This window comes from Carassius auratus, chromosome 21, assembly GCF_003368295.1.
Source record: "Carassius auratus strain Wakin chromosome 21, ASM336829v1, whole genome shotgun sequence".
Lineage (NCBI taxonomy): Eukaryota > Metazoa > Chordata > Actinopteri > Cypriniformes > Cyprinidae > Carassius > Carassius auratus.
The window spans coordinates 13,302,726-13,327,689 of NC_039263.1; the positions used below are offsets into that span (position 1 = coordinate 13,302,726).

At 37.9% G+C, this 24,964-nt stretch overlaps 1 protein-coding gene across 5 annotated transcripts in view; it reads left to right on the top strand.

The window, feature by feature from the left end:
- Positions 1–24,964, top strand: part of LOC113038582 (rho GTPase-activating protein 32-like) — a 103,981-nt gene that overhangs the window by 36,426 nt on the left and 42,591 nt on the right. For 3 of the 5 annotated variants that reach the window (XM_026196105.1, XM_026196106.1, XM_026196107.1), the window contains exons 2-5: positions 5,638–5,751; positions 13,396–13,504; positions 19,270–19,361; positions 19,526–19,610. In XM_026196105.1, the coding sequence (XP_026051890.1) occupies positions 5,663–5,751; positions 13,396–13,504; positions 19,270–19,361; positions 19,526–19,610 (375 nt within the window). In that variant the 5' untranslated portion in view covers positions 5,638–5,662. Of the gene's footprint in view, positions 1–5,637; positions 5,752–7,863; positions 7,913–13,395; positions 13,505–19,269; positions 19,362–19,525; positions 19,611–24,964 lie in introns of those variants that run through there. The other 2 variants (XM_026196110.1, XM_026196108.1) reach the window with 2 other exon arrangements.

A 24,964-nucleotide genomic window follows, 5' to 3' on the forward strand; every position in this document is an offset into this window, starting at 1 on the left:
AGCCTGGCTTTAAGAAATAGAGACCAACTCATGGAGTCATGTTAAATAATCCCAAGTCCTGTCCCAGGACAGTAACTTTGCCTGAATTAAATATGCAGACATGAATGAGCGCATGCTGGAAATAAAAACACTAAATTTCATTCTCTCTTTGTTGTAAATTTTCACATCATTAGTCTCGATTGTGCAACTGTGTCAACTGTGAATTCCTGTGTCAACTGTGCAGAGTGAAGCTCGCTTAGACTGCGGACGCTATTTGATTTGAAGCCATTTGCGCATTTTGAGGGAGAATGAGAAAGCGCTCACTGTGATTCACTCATGTTGTGTGAAATTGTCTAAAAGAAAGTTCTCAAATTAGCTAGTTATTTAATGAAGAAATATGAAGTGTACCTCACCTTCAGCATTATAATCATTTCACCTGTGCCGGACAGAGACTGAGACGATGCTGCTGTATGTCATGCCAGACCTTGCAAGGCAGGCTTGATATTTTTTTTGTTTTTTTTTGTTTTGAGATTGGCCGTTATAGAGACCACCTATCAAACATCCCAAAGCGATTATCAGCTGATAGTGATTGGTAGCCAGTCAATTGGAGCACTTGCTTTTAAAGAGTGTGTGGAATTAAGTACATTTTTTCCCGAATATATTGTTTTTTTTGTTTTAAGCATGAATCTAACAAAATGTAGTGAGGTTTATGCTGCAAAACTAAATATTCTCTGAAAATAACTTTAAAGATGCTAAGAATTTTCTTTTTCATTTAATGTTTTTTTTTCTTTCTTTTTTTTTTTTTTTGGAAAACGATGTAATACTGAATAAGGAAAATCATTTTTGCAGTGCATCCAGACCTCACTCTGTGTTTTCAAAGATTTATCAAATAGTTCACAGATTTCACAGATGTTCACCTTGGAGTGTGCATCGTTGATTTTTGTTTGCCACATCTGAACTATCTCAGGCTGTGGTTTTACGATCAAATCCCTACAATCTCCCCATGTATTTGATGTTTTTTTGTTTTTTTGAATACTTCTACATTATTTTCTCTCAGAAATAATGCATACTGTTGCCAGTGGCAGACAATACAAAGATATGAATCTTGTATTATTGAGATGTTGTCTGACAGCTGTGAGAAATGGAGGAGAAACTTTATTCCTAGTTTTACACAGCTATGCATCCCTTTGGATATTTTAATAGATTTTCTGACCGTCCTCATGTTACATTTGTTGAGGTAATGCTCTGCAGAGGCAGGACCTTGCCCTCTGATGTAATGCCATGTAAACAAATCCCCATCTTTTTCACATTAGTGCAGGCCACCACGTCTTACACCAGACAGATTGTCTGCCTTTCAATGAGATCAAGTTTCATCCAGATCTTCACAAAGCTCATGCTCCATTATGGAGGTCTGGAACAGTGGGTTTAAGATGTATTTGTTCTAAAGTCCATTTGTTGTTGCAAAGTCTGTAAGATTTAAAAAACTTCTCCGGAAGCTTGCCTTAAAGTATTGCAGATTAATGAATTAGGAAGTCCAATTTTCGATATGAAATCAAAACAACAAAAACTGTGGCCTCTCATTCCAAGAACAAAAAGTTAAGAAAATATGAATGAATGGTTGAGTAATCAGTTTTGTGATAACTGGTCAGAGAGCCGTTCATTTGTCAATGACAAGCTTTAGTCAAGTCTTGAAATGTTTCCTGGTTTCTCACATATTAGATAACTGTAAAGTAATTTGACTCATGATGCAATGTAAATGTCAGAAATGTTTCCCCATTGCTGAATGGTGGGAGGCAGAGAAAAGGTCTTTCACTGAGCTCACAAATGCTTTGAATGGAACCTGCCCAACACACTGCTGCAGACAACAGACATCAGCTCTGTTCACAAACCCACTGAGCTGTCTGCATTTGGCCTCAATCTGAGGCAGCCTTGCATGTTTCCTTCACAGATTTGCCAGTTTTAAAATGCATTGCAATAAGTTCAGTTGGAGGAAAAGTCTAGGAAGATGCAAATATGTATTTTGTTCAATACTTAAGTATAACTAAGTCAAACAGTAGAGCTTGGTGCTAGCAATGCCAGTGCAATTATAAAGTGCAATTTTAATATTATTTATATGCCATTATGTAGTTTATTAATATTTTAAATTTGATTGTTTTAATGTTAGTTTAAATCATCTTAGTTTAAGTAATTTTATGTTCTTTTGACATTTAGTGTAATTTAATGCATCGACGCTTTGCAATGTTTACGTTAATCTTAATGTTTAACACAAATCAAAACTCGCTGGTGCAGATGCAAATGGCTTGTATACTTAATACAGTTGTGTTCATACCATGTTTTGTTTTTAGGATTGTGACAACCATACTCTATAATAAAACTACAGCTCACTGCACAGAACAGACGCAGAGAGAGATGACACTGTGCCAGGAAAGTCAGACCTCGCACTCACGGGGGAGCAATGGCGAAATCTCTTAACTGAACAAAACCATAGCTAAGGTTTATCTAAAAAAAAAGGCTCTAGGTTTGTCAGTATGTACCTTTTATGGAAAAAAAGTTGCTAAAAGGGTCTGAAAGTTGCCCTTTAAATAGGAAAATTATAGAAACTCTTTGGTGAGTGTGATTCTAATGGTCTAATCAGATTAAATAATCTATGCTAAAATGCAGCTAAAAAAGCGGAGTGTTCTTTTAATCAGTTCTGCTAAAATTGTTTTGATAATTTTATGAGAAAATGTTTAGATAAAAAATGTGGAAAATTAAATGGCAAAAGTAATGGTTATTTATTGGTAGGTTAAATAAGGTTATTGGTAAGGCCTAATGGACCAATCCGAAAATAATAAATATATTAAATCTAAAAATAATCAACAGATTAATCGATATTTTGAACAAAAATATTGTTAGATTATTTGATCATCGAAATAATAATTTGTTACAGCCATAATTATCTATGTAGATTTTTCCTTGTGTATATTTTTTTTTTGCCTCTAGGCAATATTTCTACATTTCATTAGCTTTTTTTTTTTTTTTTTTTTTTCATATTTACATTTTAATTGATTTCAGCTTAGTATAATATATTATTTTTGTTTCAGTTTTAGTTTATAAAACTTTATAAAAAGCTGGTAAAATGTATACATTGAATGCAATGCCATGTTGTTTTTGTGTTAAAGTATTACTTTGTTAGCTTAACAAAAAGCTAATTTCAGACAACTGGAAACAAATGTCAACCAGGTTTTTGTACAGCTCACAGGAGCGCTATTTCCAATTCTGTCATTTATGAGATTCTGTGATATTAGGATGCTGTCTAAGAAGGAAGCTGCCTATGTAGGCAGCATGGAGAACACTAGTTTACGAAACAACTGTAGTGTGATTGGTCTGGTCATAGCACTGATAGATTTTATATCGAATATGACATCCTTAACGGTTTGGCTAACATTTTTCACTCACCTTGTATGATGCAGTTGGCCTAAACTGTCACATTAGCCAGTTGCTGACAGAATCATTTACAAAATAAAAATTTCCAGAAGTTCCTCTGCCAGTGTAAAACTCTCACAACAGCCCTTCCCTCTCATTGACATGAAGCTGCTTTTTGAGCGTGTGGGTGTACGGCGCTTCCTACAATTTTTCTGCCTGCAAGTCTTTCATAAAGTTCTCCCTGTCTGCTTCAAAGGACACAAAGAAAGCTGCATGGTGGTAGTTGATGGCTGCTAAAGGAGGATGGTTGTGTGGGTTTAGGGGTTTGTTTTTTTAATGGATGAGGGATGTTCTCTTGTTCAGCTTGTCATTTATCTCATGTCTGCAATTAAATCCACACAAAGCTTTGGGGTGGGGGTTCTCCTGCTTTGCAGTCATTAGCTTTGTTTGTGATTGGGTGGTGGGTTCAGTGGTACTGTTACCAAGATTTAATAACCTCCACTAAGTACCTGCTTTTGCAAAGGGAGGTCACATTAGACTGTCTTATACTGCATGTTTTTATTGGTTTTATTGAACAACTGACAGGTTCCCCAAGAGCTAATTCTGGTATTTTGAGACAAGGGTGGCCTACTAAAAACAATCTGTGTTAATTAATCAATAAATCCAAAGCGTCTGGACGCTGTGTTCTGAAAACTGTATCAATGCTCTCATTACCAAGAGAGTGATCACTTATGGGCATAGAGGCTATAGGCATAGAGTGGTCTTGAATATTGAATCATGTTTAAAAGGGTCATATGACGTTGCTAAAAAAAGAACATTAATTTGTGTATTTGGTGTGATGCAATGTGTTTTTATGTGGTTTAAGGTAAAAAACAAACAAACATTATTTTCCATTTAATGTACATTATTGTTTCTCCTCTAGTTGATTTTTTACAAAGCTCATCGTTCTAAAAAAGCTAGGTGTGCTCTGATTGGCCAGCTGTCCTATGCATGTAATGGAAATGTTACGCCATACTGTCATGCCATCTCACAGCAGGACGAGATTCAGTCCAGTTGCTCTTCTCATGCACATCCCATCATCGGTTCTCTTTAGCAGTTCAGTCAGTGTACTGTCAGGAGTAACTGAATAACTCAAGTATTATGTTTTTTTGTTTTTATCAGATGAAGTGTCAGGTACTTTTATAAACCAAATAATTTGTGGATTAGTACTTACTGGAGACACGAACTGCTTCAAACGATTCAGTTAGATTTGGTGAACTGGTTCGACTGGTTCACTAAGAAGATCCAGTTAAAAAAAAACTATTCGTCAGCGATCCTGACATCACTAGATGAAACAAAACTATTATCCGACCGATATTTGCCATTTTTCAAAGATCGGCATCGACCGATAAGTTTTTCTGCTTGGCCGACGTGTTTGAGGCAGGAGTTTTATTTTGACGGCACGCTGGACTTTTATTTTTACGGCAGTGAGAGCGGAAGCGCATGAGCACGCAGTGCTCACAATTCTCCCTGTTGTTTACTGTCCTTGTTAACAACTGTCCAAGGCCCTGTCTACATGAACATGATTATATTTAAAACCACAGCTTTTTTTACACTGTTTGGGCCGTTCGTCCACACGTAAACGCTGCGCCAGGTTGCAGTGTTATCATTTAGAGAGCCAAACCAGAGTTTTAGGCTTTTGACGTAAGAACCTGCACTGTTATCTCTGCCTACTTGAAACTTTTTAAGGCTTCTGATTGGCCAACATGGATTTAAGGTTGAGATTATATCGCCACCTGTTGGTTTGGCATGCTCTTGACAGTGCATCATAGCGTGATTCTGTATTTTCTACTTCAGTCGGCATAAAGGTGCAGGTATCAGTTTATGTGATAATCTCACCAAATACCAAACAACAATCTAGTTAATCTGCTTGGATTTAAAAAAATGTTTGTCAAATCAAGGTACATGAATAAGTGTCACCATTTGAAAGCAGATAAATAAAAATTTCATAAAGTCTAAGCATCATCCTAAAAGTGTTCAGTAGAGTATGAAGATTAGAGTTTTGCCCAGGTTTTCATGATCCTGTAAAGAGACACAATCTTTGTGTCATTTTCTCTCCTCTGCTTGTTTTACTCTCATATTCACCCTGTCCATTTGGTTTCATCTCTCATTTCAAACTCTGTGCTGATTCTACTATCTTTTTTTTCTCTCTCTCTCTCCCTCCCTGCCCTCTCTCTCTCTCTCTCTCTCTCTCTCTCTCTCTCTCTGTGGCAGGCTGCTCCTGCAGTGATTCAGTATCATGGAGGCTGGCAGTGGAGCTGCTGCAGTGGTGGGAAGTGCAGCTCTCGGACTGCTTGGAGCCACAGGAAGTCATGACATCTCTGACAGGTAAGACTGACTGTCCTTCCTCATCAGACCCCCAAGACACCCGGGATATTTTACTTATAAGGTACCTGATTGTTTCTATGTGTGTCACGTTCTTGCACCTATGTGTGAGTGTGTGTGTGTCCCTGCCTCAGCATGCCCTCTGCTTCCCTGCTGTTTCATTCATAAGTGTAGAGGTTATTTCAGTGTGCAGCGTGTGTGCGCAGTATAGGCTTGGGCACGTTCATCCTATTCCTCTCTAGGGGCTCGAGAAGAAATGTCAGAAGTGCAAGCGCTAGGAGGTACAGACAGATGCAGATGAAACAATATAGGCTAAAGGTTCTTGGAGAGATGCATTCATATATCCAACATCACCAAGCTGCTCGCATGAGTAAATACCCAACTTCAGGTCCTTAATCATTTAGAAATAACGTCATTCCTCCCATAAATATATCACTGCTGTCATCAAACCCCAAATTTTGCAGTCAGATGACATGGTGCTGAGTGCACAGCCTGTATGAAAATCCACGATGCTGAGTAGTAAAGCTGTGCCAGCCAATAAAATGTGTTACAGTACCAGTACACTCCCACCCACCCACTCTTCACCGGCTGAGTTCTGTGTGCAAGTCACATGATCGGCAGCGCTCACGAGAGCCTGCACACTTTGGCATCCACTCTGTATTTCTGCCCTAAATCCCTCAACTATCACCTTCCCACCGACGGCTTCTGGCTCTGCCGCAATTGTCCTTAGTTTTGAGGATTATTGTCCAGCTATTTTATCCCTTGCCTTCACTTGAACACAGTCCAAATCTGCTATGCCGAGGGTTGTCATGGCAGCCACAGCTTAGCATATATTAGATATTAGCACAATATCAGGGAAGGAAGGCGACGAAAAGGACAAGGGGAGGTAGTATGCTCTCTCAGCTGTTGTGGAAAGCTTTCCAAATGTGGTCGTCATTTTCATACACACCCATGCTTATGATTCATAGTCACTAGGGGAATGCTTTAGCTGTGCTGAGGCTTTTCTTCCACAGTTCCTGATACTGCGATGACCCGGAGCTCTGCAATCCTTCACTATACTGAATGCGTATCTTAAATATATAAGCGGCCTGTAGAGTAGGATTCTGACATTGAATAGCCTCCAGCTATGCGAGTAGTTTGCTGTTTAAAGTGCAGAACCGAATACGTAATAGTTAATTTTTGAAGGCTAAACTTTGTTACTCTTCTAGTTTTCAGTGCAAGACCTCTAAAGTAGATCAGTTGGTTGTGTGGCCATTTACTTGCCATTTACGAGACTGTTATTATCCAAAGCGGCTTACTGTGTGCTGATTGCAGGGCCAGTTTGCTCAGAGCAACTTGAGGGTTTAGTGCCTCACTCAAGGGCACTAAAGTGATAAAACGGGTTTGTGATCTCACGCTACTTGGATTTTTAAACCACTACCTTTGTGTTAGCAGTCTAGATCCTTAATCATTAGGTCACTGTTTCCAGCTCCTATTCTCCCAGCTCATCACCCGACTGCTGACGGGATTGCAGGTTAAATGGGACTTCTGAAGTATATTTCTTTTCCTATTGCAAATAATATGTGGAAATATACTCATACTAACATATGATCAATAAAATCTATAAAAAATACTTTATCTGTGTTTTGTAACTACAAATTAATCAGCGAGTAATTTGTCAGACTCATTTAAGCCAGAGGGTCATTCGATTAAAATCATTAGTATGTTCACCAGTCGAACTGCAGTGGTAGTGCTGCATGTTCCCTTTTCTTGCAGCCACAGTGTGTGTGTGTGTGTGTCTGTGTGTGTGTATTTCCATCACATTTAATTCCGACTTTAGATTCACTACTATGTTAAAATATAATTTTGTTTGCACTGGTACTGTAGATTCATAGTGGTGCAGTAAGTGATTGATTTATTTATTGAATGCTCGATTAGACAAACCACACAGATTTGTTTTTATACAGCCATGTTGGACCAGAATCTTCTTGTTTCAGTGATTGGGTAAGAGCGCTCTGCTTCCTGAAATATTGCATGCTGACAGAGTGCATTTCTATCAGCCTTTTCCTGTCAGTTGACAATTTGTTCATCCTCACAGTGACGAAGCATTCCTGCAGAACTTGCCCTTGCTTGAAACCGAGGACTGTGTGTGGAGTAGGGATGTGGGGGTCTTATCGACTAAACGGTAAAGCTCCTACTAGTCAACACTGAAAATAATAGTCGATTACAGGACAGAAAAAAATAAAAATAATATTCAAATTGCCATAATTTTATTTTACCATTAAATTAACATTGTTACATTTAAAACATCTGAAATAAGTTCAAATAAAATATTAGAAAAAAATACATTACTTTTAAAAGTGTATCTGGGCATAAACAAAATTTTTGCCTCAGACCTTGCATGAGTTTTCTTCATGTAAGTTAGGGTGAGCTCAAACGTGACCACACGAAAGACGAGCAAGGTGTGGGATTATTTTGAATAAGAAAGAAAGTTTTGTGAAACCGTGTAATGTCAAATTGGCTTATAATAACTCTACTGGAGCAATGCATATTCAATAAATGTCCATAGGCGTTAGCTTAGAGACTAGCCAAAGCCAGCTAATATCAATCACGTTATTCACTGATCCTGTCTGCACCATCTATTCCTCTAACGACGACCCACTTCGGTGGTGGTGCAGTATGTTTCCAAAATTCAGCTGGCTTGCTTTTCGATATCTCTGCATGCATGAAAATTCAGTTCCCACAGAGCACTTTTTTTCGCCTAAAATTAAATGATGATAACGTGAGGCAAGTGTAGGCTAATTGTGACCTATTTTTAGCAGAATTCATTGAGGGTTTTGACAGTATGATTCATAAAATAAGTATTTCAAATATAGGCTGTTATATAATAGGGGTGTGCCGGTTTCAGAATTGGTGATTACGGTTATGACGTGAGTCAAATGTGACGGTTCATAACATAACCGTCGGGGGGGGGGGGGGGGGGTTGTTCTTGGAGATAGCGGGTTAACTCCGTGTCAGCGCGCGCTCTGATCGGTAAAGGGGCAGAGATTTCAGACCTCCGTTTATTAAGGAGATCTGTCACAAAACTCATCATCCGCGCCAACGTTTTTTGAGCAAATTTCAAAGCCGCACCCGCCTTCCATCCGCTGATTGTTTTGCGGTCTATGGCGATGCAATGCTTTGCTGATGCGAGCCGCAAAAAAAAGGCATTGTTCTAGAAAGGATGCAGCAAAGATATTTAATGCTAATGTATGAGGCATAGGCCTACGCTGAGTTTCATTTACGATGAGATGCGCTCTAGTTCACAGTGCACGGCAAGTGAACATGGCGTGCTGGTGCTTCCATGTCACGGTTATCATTGTCTGCTATATTTGCTTTTTATTTATTAAAATACATGCAATTGCTTGATGAAACATTTATTAAAATTAAGATAAAATTTGTACAAAGGAAATTCGTTTTTAAGAAAGGTTTTCTACAAAGCAAAATTTTATGAAGTGGTAAATATCATGTCTGACGATTTACAAAACTTCATTAAGTGATAAAAACCATGTCTCCCGATATATTGCGCATCTTATGATCCTATCTAAAAAATGAAAATAATTTTTGATAAAAAAATGTTTGTAAAAAATATTTTAATGACACGGTTTTGGCCAGTCTCACGGTTATATACTAACAGTCACACCCCTAAATGCAATAGGTTTTATTTTTTTCTTACCATCTTTTGGGGGTTTCTTGCTTATTAGAATAGTTGACTAGTTGGTTTCAAAACTTTAATTTAATCCACATTCAAAGTAGTCTTTGCGCACATCCTTAGTGTGGAGCATTAAGTAGTTCACTCAATAATGAACATTCAGCCATTATTAACTAGACTCCTGTGATCACAAGCCTTTGTGCTGTAATTCATAATAAAAAAAGTATATTTATTAGGCATGTTTAGCTCTTTTCCATAGACCAAAATCAACAAAAACTATGGAATAAAGTGGTTATATTTTGTTAGCTTTATGTGAGCATATGCAAATTCTTTACTAATTTTTTATAATTGATGCCAAATGGAAAATGTCAATAATCAAAAAGTATTTCAGCAGGAACTATGCATTTGAATGCAATCTCTTAGTCTGTGCGTGGTGAACCCACAGATTGATTGAAAACCAGATGTGAAACCAAATGTAAATGCTTCGTCTAACTTGTGATGCACCAGTCCTCCAACAGACCATCATTTCATTTCTCCAAAATCCCTCTTCAGAGTCGCAGAAGCATATGGTCTGTGTTGTTGATTTCAGTTCCAGAAGCCTCTTGTGTTAAAAAAAAAAAACATGTCATCTTTGCTAAATTTAATAGGAAAGTGTTACTCTGTGTGGGCTGCTTTGACTGGCATTACTTCTCTGACACTCTGTCACTTGAGTTTGCAGATAGAAAGTACCCTGCTGGGGACAGTAAGCTTTAGGTCCGGTGTCTTCTGTGAGCACTCGTTTAGACCAGATCTCTGAGGCTAACTGTTGTTTTGATCATTCCAACTCGAAATTTTTTTTTTTGTTTGGTTTGATCCTCCTGATGGCTTCCTTCAAGGGTAGAACAAGCTACCTAATGAAAATGTTTTACACTTATTGGTTTTAGGGGAAGTTGCCTTAGGGGAATCTGTGCAGCAGACAGTGTGAGACTTGCTTCAATGTTTTGAAGTCTCTGGAGCTCGCTTAGACAGGATCTTTAGAATAGAAGCAGCTCTGATATACCATAATTTTTTCCCACATATAATCTTTGTTAATGAAATGCTGACTCAGAATAGAGGTGCTTTCGTGATTTATGAAAGCCCAGCATGACCTGCACTGGCCTCCAGGAGTTAATGACTTCCATTGGGATGTGATGAGGGTATTGTGACGACATACAATGGCGACCACTCCATCTCATCCAAAGAAACATCCCAATTATCTCTGTTGTCCTGCAGTGGCTAAAACACAACCATCTTTACTCAGATTATATTATGTCCACTAGGCCAGAAAGGTGCATTTTCAGATTTTTTATAGGTTTTCACAACTTCAATTAATAAATTATTTGAGATACACAGGAAAGTAATGCGAGATGGATCGGATCTGGTCTATACCCTCTGTACTGATTTTGAGGGAAAATCTGGGGATTTGAGTTTTGTAATTAAATTGAGATGCAGCTTAAATCTAGACCGGAAAACTTCATGGAAGGTCTCCAAACTGTGACTAAATGAGTCATAAATGTGACAAAAAAAAGCTAAACAATTAGACATTAAGTCTAATATTTCTGTGCGTTTTCTCAGATATCATCTCATTAATTGTATTTATTTTTTTTATTTTTAGTGAGGAAAACCATTACTGAATTCACAGACTTATTTTGTTCATACTAATGCTTCAAAAAAAAAAATGACTCAAAAATTATTATTTGTTATAAAGCATGTGAGATCCAAGATCGAGCCTATCCGTTATTTATTTTTTTGCTTCTAATTGTTCATTTTAGGAGCCATTGGCTTCCTAGTCATTTATTTTTGCGTATTTTTATTTTTTTTTGTCTGAAACTGGTGTCAAAATGCCAGCACTTGACAGTACGATGCTTATATCTGCAGTTAAAAGCATAATCAGATTAGCAAAAATATTAAGCATGCAGGGGATCATAGATTTGTAGTGATTTTTGAACAGCAGGAGGTCCAACTCTGCGGAAATTTTCAGTTTACTGCAAAATTCTGAGTGTGCAGATTCGGTGTGTGCCTGCCATTAACATTATAGTATATCTTGCTAACCTCACCCCAGAAAACCCTGCTTATCTTCACATGTATGTGATGGAATCTCCCGCTCCATCACACCATGCCTCATTGAGCTCTATTGTTCCATGAATGATTCATTAACCAAAATACACACAGGCCCGTGGCTGCTGCGCGTTGTAGTTCAAGTAAATGTGATTAATCGTGTTATTGATTAAGCACTGCAGTTGGTTGGACCTGGATCAGCGAAGAGTCCTGGCACAGTGTCATAATGCAGCATGCTTTTGCTTTCTGGACATCCTCCATTCTGGTCATTATGGATGCAAACTCTGCTGTGTCAGAACTGCATGGAGCAGATGACAGTTTGAGGTCAGCAACATATGGATAACCCAGTCTTTTCTATTCCACTTTGAGTTGGATCTGTGTTCATGTGAGCCTGACACTGACAGCAAGAGGGGGAGGAGATGCACATGTGCTGTAGAGAGATGTTTTGAAGCATACACTGCACAAAATTACTTTCAGTAACAATCCTACACAGGCGTCTACACAGCCTTCAAGCTGGATCAATTTGCACAGTAAAATTGTACAGTATTAAGATTTGCTTTCAGAGGATATGGTTTGTAATTAAGTTTATTTTTCTTACCCCACAGGCAATATTTTTTTCCTTGTTTTAAACCATAATCTGTCAGAATTGAGTTTGGTTTGTAATTAAGAAAAAACTATTTACATAAACTTCCTTTAATATATGTTCTGTTTGTAAGTCTTGTCAGTTATGCTTCTCAAGTGAGTTGATTTTGTCTTAAGGATGTTTAGATATAATTTTCTTTGAAAAACTTATTTTTTTTAATCTTAGTCTAATGTCCTTGTGCTTGGGTTGTTGTTCTTTTTTCATTTCTTGCCATCTTCAAGATTATTTTGTCAGAAGAATAACAAGAATACTTTTAGATTGCACTCTTGCTCATATCATTTTAAGAGTGCCTTCCCTGCACATTCCTTATAGTGAGAACCATTTTTACTGTGCTCCATAAATCAGAAGCATATTTAAAGGTCTTAGAAGGATGCAAATTTTGTCTTTAATTTAGCCCAGATTTGTGAGGTGGTGTCAAGTTCTTTTTTTTTTATTGCAAAATGCCAACATATAGTTCAAGTAAAATACAGTTCTCACAGTTAGTGACATTTGCTGGATGTGTGTGCTGTAAGATGCAGGGTCACGTATTTCACTCCAATGTGAGGATCTCTGCTCAAAGCAGATAAATAAACATTTAAAGCCATTTTCCAGGTCATCCAGATTGGTTTAATCCATGTAGTATAACTTGTTATTTGTTCCATGCCTTTTTATGGAAACAATTTTCTGTTCTGTCAGAACATCCCGCACTTTGGAAAGTGTAACGGTACCACTGACCACGTTGCGCCTTTCATCTCTGATCAGTGGTGGTTTGTTATTTTGCCCATGTGAGATTTGCTAGATTGCAACTTTGTCTCTCCCACCTTCTTACTCAGCAGGGTTGGAAGGAAATAATATCTTCCCTTTCTTTTATATCACCCATTAAAGACCATATAATTATGATCAACTTTTCTAGACGGCAGGCTTTTCTAAAGAAATGGGCAGATATCTTTACATGCTGTTGTAAGGATCTCATTTTGATTCCCTGCTGTGCATGCTGGATAATAATTTTTCCCTTTCGTGTCACTGTGATTGGTTTCGACATCTTGCCTAATTGAAATGATGCTGCCATTATCACCTCTGTGAAGGAAGGGATGTTCTAATTCACCACCTTACATTGAGGACTTGTCATTTTTGCTGTCACACTGACTGATATTCCACTCAGCTCCGCTGTCGTAATTCTCAAAGGCAGCCACAAAGCAGGCTATATCCTGTTTTTTTTTTTTCTCACAGGCTATCAGACTGACCCTTCCTCTTTTCTTTCCCTCCCCTCTCCCCTCAGGGGCCTGAGGCCTGGACGACACCCGGAAGAAGACGATATCGTGCCAGAGCTTGCCAGAAGCATCCATCCCAGAGAGCGACCTGACTGGGAGGAAACCATCAGTGCAATGGTGAGGAGCCAACTGCTCGAGTCTCGCACAAATTCATAGACTCCCTCCCACACCATACGTTTACAAAGCCAGTAGTAAAAAGAGCAAATAGCACACCCTCAAGCTGTTAAAATTAAAGATGGACTGCATGCTGTCCACGATATCACAACTGTTTTTTTTGTGGGTGCTTGATTCTTCTTGTTATTGCTGCTGTGGACTGTCTGCCATTATTACCTGTATGTGGGGAACATGCTCTTGGCAGAGGGATAATGTAGATCCGGTCATTATCCTGCAAAGGATACGATTCATTCAGTGACTAGTAACAATGACCTTGAGGGACTTTAGATTTATATTTATGGTAAACATTAAATGGAATGGAACAGTATAATGGAGGACTGCAAGCTTGGGTAAGCAATAAATCAAAAATATTATGCAGAAAAAAAGAAACCGAATATACACTATCTTTCAAAAGCTTGGGGTTGGATTATTATTTATTATTATTTAAATTTTTTTGTCATTCTAATATGCTGTTTTGATGCTCAAGAAACATTTCACAATTTTAATGTTGCAAACAGTTGTGTTTTGTTAATGATTTTGTGGAAACTATGATACGTTTCACTTTGAAGAACACTATTCACTTACGAAACAATCAATTTGATGCGTTAATAAAATTAAATGCTAAATAAAATATTAATATAAAAGAAAAAAACAATTACTGACCCCTAAACTGCTTACCAATAAGACAACTAACATTAAGTCAGAATTTCATTCCCAGACAAATATTTGCTGGGTAGTCATATTATTATACTACATAATGATGCTTGGTTCAGCCATGTCATTTTGCTATCAAATATGTAAGATATAATGTACTTAGTTATTCATTACTGCAAAATAAACCCCAGCATGAAGCAGTTTTTGCGTCAATAGACTTTACATTATTTTGCAATAATGAGCTGTGACATATTTGATTGCAAAACATCTCTGATTAACCTATGAAAGTGGTTCTCAAACTTTACACAATGGCGTACTCCCTGGGGCTTTTAACATTCTTCTGCTTAGTCCCTGTCTTCCACTTAGACCACAGTCACACCTTTTCTATTGAAGGACAGTATTTGCCCTCTTAAATTGATTTAAAGGTGTGTTTTTTCTATCCTTATAGATGCAAATATTTTCTGTCCTTATTAATTTAATGTCATGTTTTATGTAATTCTTAACATTCTGTTAAGTGTATTATTAATATAATAAATAAAGCAGTAAATAAATGATGACACATCGAAGTGATGCTTGTAGATTTAAAAATAAAACTGTCAATAGGTGGCGGCAAGGCGTCCTGTCATTTATTCATTCATTAATTCTTCAGTACGAAGCAAAATGATGTAGTTATGAATGGGTTATTAATCACTGACTCAAATCATAGCCGCAGATTCGTTCACTAATGAAAGACTGCTGTATGTTGCTTAGAGACACACCAGATGATATGGAACTCATTGGAACTATTATTTGGTTGCGAAATATAACAAACATGACAATATTCTGTTTAAAATGTAGGCTACATTTTAAAATGTAAAATGACATAACACCTTTTTTGTTCTTTAGTATAGAGCTGAAGATCTTTGCCCGAACCCGATGGGACCCGTCGGGACTTAATTTCTATCATCTTACGCGGGCTCGGGCCGGGCTCGGGCTCGCGCTCCGGTTTGCGAGGTAAACAAGCGGTCATGTGATGCGTTTCGATTAGCACGAGAAAGATGCGAAAATGAATGCTGAGCAGGTGTAACGGAGGCTTGCCTCTGGTGATTACGTTTTGGTTGCACCAGCAACTAAAGCAAACTCTGAGGTGTGGAAAAGTTTTGACCATGCTTATAATGAGAATAATGAGTGAATAATGACGCACCATCAGTGAGCGCAGGAACGCGCTGAAGACATCTACAGTGGATTCAATCATTTTCCTCCACAAAAACATGTAGACTTAGCCTAATCTCTGTGAGTTAAGGTTTTTCAAATAACTAAATATTCATTGAGTCTTAAATGCATAATGTTGACAGAGTATTTACGCTAATGTTGGCATTATTTTATTAAATAAAGCAAATCTGGCGGAGCCTTTATCTTAATTTCGTTATTGCCAAATACCCGTCTTAATTTAAAATTTATCTTAATTATTTTTTTTTTTAAATGACTCGAGTTATTGGTGCGTTGGTCTATTTATAGGTTAAATGAGTCTATGTCTAGAATGCTGAGATGTTACGATGTCACAGAGGACTTATTTTATTTCTTTATTCCAACTTCCAAGTGGTCTAGTCTACGTTGGTTATGAGTAAATTATGTTAAAACATGAATAAAATTACTCATTGTTGACAAAAGGCAAAAGAGCTGTGTGCGTGCGCACATTTGAATAATGTCGGGCTGTAAACGGGTTCGGGCTTTAAAAAAGCTGTCAATCAAAATGTACTTGTCGGGCTCGGGCCGAAACCTGTCGGGCTCGGGTCCTGTCGGGCCTAACTTTTAAGGCCCGATTACAGCTCTACTTTAGTAAACAAAAGTGTGTCACGTTTTGCCATCGTTTGGATTTTCAGGAAAATGTGCATTCTTGCTCGTATCTTAAGCATGAACAGTAACATGCACAGAGTGTGTCTGTATCGAAGAGAGTTTAAATCGATCTCAGTCCATGTCAATATTTGCTCTTCATGCTATTAAGTGAAGATCTACTTTTAAGACTGAACAACAGCACTATTTGCTAAAGCAGCATATTCAGTGGGCATCCTATCACATGAACGCTGCTTGTATGGATGCCGTCGGTTTCGACAGTAAATGTAAGCTGATTGGATATCATGTGTTTGTCCGTTAACGGCACTCCAATTTTCCTGTTTTTACCTTTACATTTTGCTCGTGAGAAATACATGTTCGGTTTAAATATTACTTTAAGTTGGGGTAGAATTAAAGGATTGTCAAAACTCAGAATTCTGTTAACGAACCCCAGTTTGAAAACCACTGACCAATCAGAAGGAAGTATTTCAGAGGGCTGTGACCGTATTAAGCTGCTCTGAAGATCTACAGCATCTGTAACGTTCTTTCCTCAGCGTTTGTTCAATACATGATTATTTCATCATCACTGACATACTTGCATTCAGTGGTGCTGATAAAAAAAACATAAAAAAAAAAGTGTTGCCATGGCAACCTGACTGTTGGCTGATGTTGTTTTGAGCACAAACAGATTAGCGAGGACATATCAAGGGAATCACCATGTATCTGCTCACTCGTATGACAAATTAATTTAATTTTCTTTGGCTCGGCTTTATAATATTGTGTACAAGGGTATTAATTGAACTTGTTAATTGTACAGTCAAGGTCATGGTGCTCCAGTGGCTGTCGCCTCTTCCCTTTCGTGACCTAGATTCACTGTCACTTAGGTATAGTGAAGTGAGAATGTGATGATCAACAGACTGTCTGTTGCGAATACTGAAATGGAACCAGATTTGGATTGGACCCAGTCGAGTTTTCACAACCTGTTTTACACCGGCAGAAACTGGTCTGTTCGGCTCATTTAAAGGCTGCTTGGTCAGGAGACTTTTAATAAGCCCATGTCTGGAAGCTAAGAGCCACACTTTCAAAGCATTATTCATATTTAATGGATGTTTCGAATCACTGGCATGTTTTGTTTGGCCTTGCCAGATGACTGCACATCTCTCGTTTGGCTAGACATTGAAGAGACTGGCAACACAGTTTTATAAAGCATACCAGCTGTCAAATGATTTAGAGGCAGGGCACAGGCTTAGCCTTTGTGAAACCACAGTTCAGGGGCTCTCAGCTCTTTGGCATATTCGTTTAACCTTTCTTTGACTTAGTTGTAGCTTTCTCTCTTCTTCCATTACTTAGCAGATCAGTTTTATGGTGCCTAAAGGTAGTCACTGATGTTAAATGATAGTCTCTATAGAGAGATTTGTCTCTTTAGCTCTTATTTGCACAGAAAGATCTATCATTTTAATGTAATGTATTAGTGTTATTTATGGTATTGTAAAAGGCTATTCACAAAGCTTGAATAAAAAAAAAAAGTGGTTTAACAGGATTTTTTCAGTGGCAACATCTTACAATCATTATTCACAAAATATTTCAAAAAGCATATTATGTATCATCTAGGAATACATAGCTTTTGTTCTTTATTTTTCTTATTTTATTTATTGTGATTTAGCTTTACAATTGGGGGTGTGTAATATTGACAAATTATATGACAGTATTTTATTGATAATATTAATATAAATATTATAAATATTATCAAACATAAATTTTTGCTGCATGGGCTTTCAGAGCGTGTTTAGAAGCAACTATTGTTTATGTTATTATCGTAGACTATACATATTTCACATCCTTGCACATTGAGTTTGTACCTCACAGTTGCAAATTTGCTTCTTATAATTACGACATTTCTAAATGTATTCTCAGGATTTACGTTTTTGCGTCTTGTTTTTCTCTATTTCTCTATTTTATTTTCTCTATATATTGTACGGTAAAACTAATACTTTGTACATCTTTTATACAGTACATTCAGAGCCAATAGTTTCAGCTATGACAAATTTTCTGTTTTTCAAAGTTTGCTGCTTCTGTATTAGATTTTTTTCCCCCCAACGTTTCTATGGTATATTGAAAAACAATGATAAGCATGTCATAGGTTTTAAAGGTTTTTATTGGCAAAAACGGAAAGAAAAAGATGAGTCAATATTTACAGTGTTAACCCTCTACAATTCGTTCAGGCATGCTGGATATTAGCTTCTTGGCCGAATCCTTACTGATGGCGATCCATTATTGCCTTATTAGTTCTCACAGGATGCTTCACTGTTGGCACAACACAGGACTCATGGTAGCGTTCATCTTTTCTTCTCCAAACAATGTTCTTTCCAGATGTCCCAAACAGTCGGAAAGGAGCTTTATCAGAGAAAATAAATTCTGCTGTCCAAATCCTTATACTTCATGCAGAATTTCAGTCTGTCCTTGACGTTTTTCTTGGAGAGAAGTTTGTTGCCCTTCTTTGTGATGACCTTCTTGACACCAGGCAATTGTCCAAAAAAGTCTTGGCCTCACTGTTCCTGCAGATGCTCTCAAACCAAACTGCTGCCATTCCTGAGCAAGCTCTGCACTGCTGGAGACATGATTCTGTAGATGACTCCTCAAGAGGAGATGGCCTGTCATTTGCTGGACACTCTGGGACATCCTGAAGACTTCTTCCCTGCAGTCAAACCTCTATCTATGAAGTTCTTGACGATCTGGTAAATAAAATGTTTCTTTCAGGTGCAATATTCTTTGTCGCAGTTTCCTTGCATATGAGGCCCTTCTGATGCAAAGCGATGATGGCTGCACGTGTTTCTTTGGAGGTAACCATTGCTAACAAGAACACAATGATTGGAAGTGCTTCTTCCCTCCTTTTATAGCAATCAGTCTGCTCTTGAAATCTTATTTGTATGATAGTGATTTCACCTGATTATTACTCATTCACACTTTCACATGTGCCGCTGATATGATTAGTCAATTATTTTGTGTCAGGATCAAAAAACGGTGAATTTTTGTTTCACTACACTTGAATCTAGAAACCATATGAATGAATACCACAACAGCTTAAGCAGCAATCTTTGCAGAAAACAAAATTTATGTCACTACCAAAACGTTTGTGTTGTTTTGTCAAATTGTCCCTGGTATGAGCAGGTCATAACTATGCTGTTTGGCATGGGTGGGTTGTTGTATTGTGTCCAGGTACATCATCATGCATTTTAAAAGAAGCATGTGTACCTTTCTTTCAGGCACGGAGTGCAGAAATTCCAGAGCTGAGCTCTGAGCCTCTCATGCGCTCTTGCAGCAGCACCGCCAGCATGAAGATGAAGAACGTTAAAAAGTAAGTGTCAAACATTCACACAGCCAAAGTCACTGAGGCTTCTGCGGAATGCTGCTTGTCCATCACTCACCGACTACCCCTCATGTATGTAATAGCTGAATATTGAAGTTTGTGCCCTGTGATTTTTATTTTTTTTTATTTTATATATATATATTTTTTTTCAGGCTTTCATTCACCAAGGGCCATTTTCCGAAGTTAGCTGAATGTGCCCACTTCCACTATGAAAACGTTGACTTTGGGACAATACAGGTAAGATCCTAAGCCCTTAATAACAGTGAACTTGCTTCATCTACAGAGTGGATCTCCGTGACCGAACTTGAAAAGAAAATTATTGAAAATAAGGCACATGGGAGATTAAATTCTGATGTGCATGCGTGTTTGTGCAATGAAATGTCGGGGTGTGCAGATGACACCAAAGTGCCACAGCTGGGAGAGGGACAGCAGCGTGTCTCTAATGCAAGCTCCAGGGGATTGAAAAGTGAGGATCAACGTGATTTAATATCGCTACAATAGTAGCACTCCTGCAGATGACTATTTCCTCTGCTAGAGCTGGGTATTGCTCACTACTTCACAATACAATGCACATTGCAATACATATGTCACGATTCTATCGTGATTTTTCAATTAAAAAGTCATTTTAAAAACTCTAAAATCTACTGCATTTGCAAAAACATGCAAAAACATGACTAAATATAACAATTAATAGCATTCAGTTGTGATGAAAATAAATGATTACTCAAATGATTACTCAGTGTAAATGATTACACTGAAAGAATGCACTAGGTAAAAATGTACTTGCAAGATATTTAATAAGATAAGCAAACTTTCTGCAAATACTGTAAAGTTTTAAAAGCCGTATGTACATAAGTTTGCTATAAAGGGGGTGGGGTTGTGAAGCATATGACTTGTTGTGAACCATGACTCATGAAGCATATGACTTGTGTCCCCTGAGAAAAAGGGTGGGGACCACTAGGTTAGAGTAGCGTGACACATTAGGTCAGCGCTGAACATGGTGACTTTGGGTCAGAGACAGTAACAGAGCTCAACACTCTGGCAAGGATTAGAGGGCATTTACAGGACGTTCTCTCTTTCAAAAACAGGTTGACAGGGCACAGATGGAACCAGAATAAGTAATTTTTAACTTGACTACATCTAAAAACATGACGGTGCTAGACTTCAAGCAATGACGCAAGGACGCAAATAATGCCCAGTGTACCTGATCCTATTTTGGACATTTATTCTTTTGAAGTGGGGAAGAAAATTGTACTTGTCTGTATCTGGCCTCTTCGGTGTCTTTTCAGAATTGCTGTTCCCTTTCACATATTTTACATTTCTCATTATAAACTGTATCAAGGCTCAGTGAAAGCCTAAAAGGATTGGTGGGAAAGCTGAATAGCGCCTTGTTGTGTAGGGACAGGAGGTGGGGTGGTGCGACAGTGTCGGAGATCTCTGTGCCTCTGTGTTTGGGATTAAGGGTATAATGGAGCGCTCACAGAATGAGAAAATAGATTGGCATGGTGTCGAGGGCCAGACAATTGGGAGGGAGTGAAGCTGTGGTTTCTTCAGGGGGCCTTCACACTGAATAGTAATCCTGCTTTGGAGGAATTGCCCTGGGAAAGGGGAAATATGAGACCGCTATTCCGCATTCAGATGCTGCAATGTAAAGATTTCTGTGTTACTGTTTATGGATTATTGTTGTTTTAACACTGTAAACCATCATATAGATACAGCAGGTTGTAGCCTGCACTGGTGTCCAGTAGAGGGCGACAGCTTCTTTCTTTTACCAATTTGCAGGCCATGTAGTAGGATACCATGATGACGATGAAGAACATCAGTCATTCTCTTAACTCTGCTACATAATCATGGTTAATTCACAAAACACAACCAAATCCGGAGAAGTTCTGCAGCCCTGAATGAATGAATCTGTGGTGTACAACAACAGCTGGCATGGATACATCAGCCGTGTTTGCTGTGTTCCTACCGGAACCCTGCATGTCATCCTCCTGCTGGTGATTTATGAATGGTTTGTAATTACAAGCAGATCACTGACTGAACCTCCCAAAGGAGCCGCAGAATGACTGGGTTTCTCTGCATTCAGAAACCGCTCCGGAGAAACGCTGTTGTTCACGAGCCTTTTGTCAAATGTGTTGCCCTGAACTAATCAGTACCAAATTGGTTATCAGGGATTTTGTGTTTATATATGTATATATAAATGTGTATAGATAGGTAGATATTTGATGATATATGAAATTTTTGATATTAGACATTTGTGCATGCTCATCATTTTCCATTTTTTTTCATTTTGACATTCATTTAATAATTAGGGATGCATAATATGCTCTACCGTACAAGGTAATTTTATTTCATTATTTTAATGTTTTTGAAGGAACTCTCTAATGCTCACCAAGGTTGCAATTGTTTGATCATAAGTACAGTGAACACAGTAAAAAATATAATTTATTCCTATGATGGCAAATCATTTTCAGCAGCCATTACTTCAATCTTCAGTCACTTGATCCCCCAGAAATCATTCTAATATGCTTATTTGCAGCTCAAGAGCTAATCTTTTCACTGCTTAATAATTCTGAAGTTCAAAAAGAACAGAAATTTACTGTACTGTCACTTTTGATCCTTTTTAAATAAAGGTATTTAAAAAAATGACTAACCCCTGACAGTAGTGTATCGGTACCATTTATTGCAATTTTTGCATTTGCATTTGCCCTCATATGTGAAATACAGATTACATAGTCTGTAAATTGATCTTTTAAAGACACTTTTAAATGTAATCTTTAGCCAATCTCAGAATGAATATAAATTTTTATATTGTACATTATAATGTTGTGAGGCCTCAGTTCACTTGCATTTATTTAGAAATAGTGAATATAATTGTATTCTCAGTGCATTTTCTTACATTTGTATCTTTGTTAAAGCTGTTGCCTATATTAAAGTGTGCCACTAAGGGAGGGCTTTATGTCCCCCACTGTTAAACATTTAGCAATAATCGCTACATTGCTCACGTGGCATTGAGCCTTTTGTCTGTATCACTAATTGATTGTATTACTGTTGCCGTGCTGTACATGGTCATACCACTTTTAGCTAAACATGGTTTAGATTTTTCTAAATGCTTTATTTTTGTGCCTTGCACTGCTTATGTTGCTTAACATTTAAACAGTTGTGGTTTAAAACACCAGAGGTGACTTTTCATTTAACATCTTAATTGTGTTGTTGGATACGGTGGCCAATTTTCTGTTGGTTTATGCTCTCACACAATGGAGGGCCTGTCTTCTGGTTCCTTTCATTGCTGTTGCTCAGCCCTGTACCGCAGTGTGTGGTAACTGGCACCATCCACTCACCACAGCCATTTGAAGACAAAAGCACTACTTGGATTCAATTACAGATATGACTTAAGTTCACCAGCCGCTGAAAATGCACAAGAGTACCACTCGTGACAACACGTGTTTGTTGTACCAGTGTTCTGAGACTGGTACTGGAGGAAATAGTTTCCATAGGCACCCCTCCCTGCTGGTGAATGAGTAAAAGCAGAGGCTGTGTTTTAGTGTGCCACTGTCCCTTCCCCCATTTTCTGCTCCAGGCTCATATAGCTACTCTGTATAGTCTCTGGATATACTGTATGCCCCTCAACTCATTGGGTTGGTCCTGTGCCAGAGAATGTGCTCAGTGCCAAGCATTCGCTGTGGTCCATCGTGCTTCTCTTTATAATGTGTGCTTGGTTGTTTCATATCAGTTACACCTGCTGCGTTTTTAGAATATTATTAAATAGTCTTGGCTGGACTCGAACCAAAAAGTCTTTCATATGCAGCATGGATGTGGGAAGCCTGTTAGCTGGAGTACATGACGTATTTGTATCTGTTCATTGGTTGATTTTTATCATAGACTAACACTCTCTTAAAGTTGTTCTATATAAAAAAAATTATCATAACACTGGTAAATAACCGTATTTCCAATTTAATATAGATTTTAATTGCTGCAATGCCTTAATTCTCTTGTACCTTTTTTTTTTTGATTTTATTATTTATTTGTTTGTTTTCATTGTATTTATTCATTAATTCAAAATGGTAATATTGTCTAATACCAGTTATTAGCCATAATATGCAAATTATAATTCTGTAAAATGCATTATCGGCCCAGATCTTAATTTTATTAATCCCTACTTAGGGCTAAAATGATGACTGAAATCTGTCCATACTAACTAATCAAGAAATCATCTCAGGTTACGTATATAACCATGGTTCCCTTAGAAGGGAACAAGACACTGCGTCCTCTCCAAAGTGAACACTAGAGGACACCGTGTGCAGTTCCCTTTTGTTTATGTTTCATTTCTCCAAGGACAGTATTGTTTGTATCCATTAAGGAATAAACTATGCTCAAAAAAGAACTAGACCTAGTCTCAGAAAAATAGTTGCAGGAATCTAATTTTTCATGGTATCTCCTTCAGATTTGAAATAGAAACTCATGAGACATGTGACTTTCAACCCATTGCTTTTCTGGATTGCTCCAGGACTGTTTTCATGTATTTTTATATGAAAAAATAAAATTATTTGTGGTAAAAAAGAGTTCAAGGCACTTCACGGTCTATAACTTTTTATCTTTTTGAGCATTATCAACTCTGGATGATGGACAGGCAAGCCCAAATGGTCTTCTATGTGTGTAACACACTGAAGGAACTGTTACAATTTTAAGTTAGGCTGGTAATTTTTCGCTGTGAGTCCCATAATGGGGGGTCTGGTTAACAGGTTAACTAGCTCAACCAAGTACAGCTCTACCAGCTCTTAACTAAGTGAACCAGTATGGTTTAAGAAATCCACCTTGGCTGGTAGCCCATCTGATCAACAACCAAAACCTGCTAGGACCTGATTAAGATCAGTTTTTGACTAGCTAGAAGCTGGATTTTTCAGCAGACACACTTTTATTTCATCTCACCCGCTTAAATTTTATTACTGAGATATGATGCATCAATCTTGTGTGCTTCTTAGTCCTATACTATTCCCAGCTCTGTGTCAGGCGTTTTGAATTACCTTCTACCGCCTGACTATTATTATTTACCCTCTGTATCTCTCTAGCAATCTATCTTCACATCTCTTAGTCATTTATATTGCCTGTGGAAAAAGTCAAATGCTCTTACCCCTCAGCTGCTGCACATGACACATTTATTCCTTATCTATTAGGCAGCCTGGAGCAGCCTCTAACCCACAGGTCAGACAGGCCAATATGGCTTCTGTCACTGTTCAGCCATCACATGACATGAATGCTTGCTCGTGCCCTCGATGTAAATCTGAAGTGGAGTCAATTCTTGTTTACAGCAAGTTCAGAGCATGACACTCTTTATCAAATCAGCTAGTTTAACAAAGAGTGGGTAGTAGTTGTGTATGCAACTAAGGGCTCTTGAGTGAACAGAATACTAAAACAAAGCCATTTTCTCCTTCCCTTCCTTGCCCCTTTGTTCATTTCTCTTTCTCACATTCTCTCTGCTTGTTTTTCATTCCCACCACAGATCATGATACTTGGATTCTCTTCCTGCTTTGGACCGGTCAGATGTTTATTTTAAGGCAATATTAATGAGTTGATCAGCACCATCTGGTGCT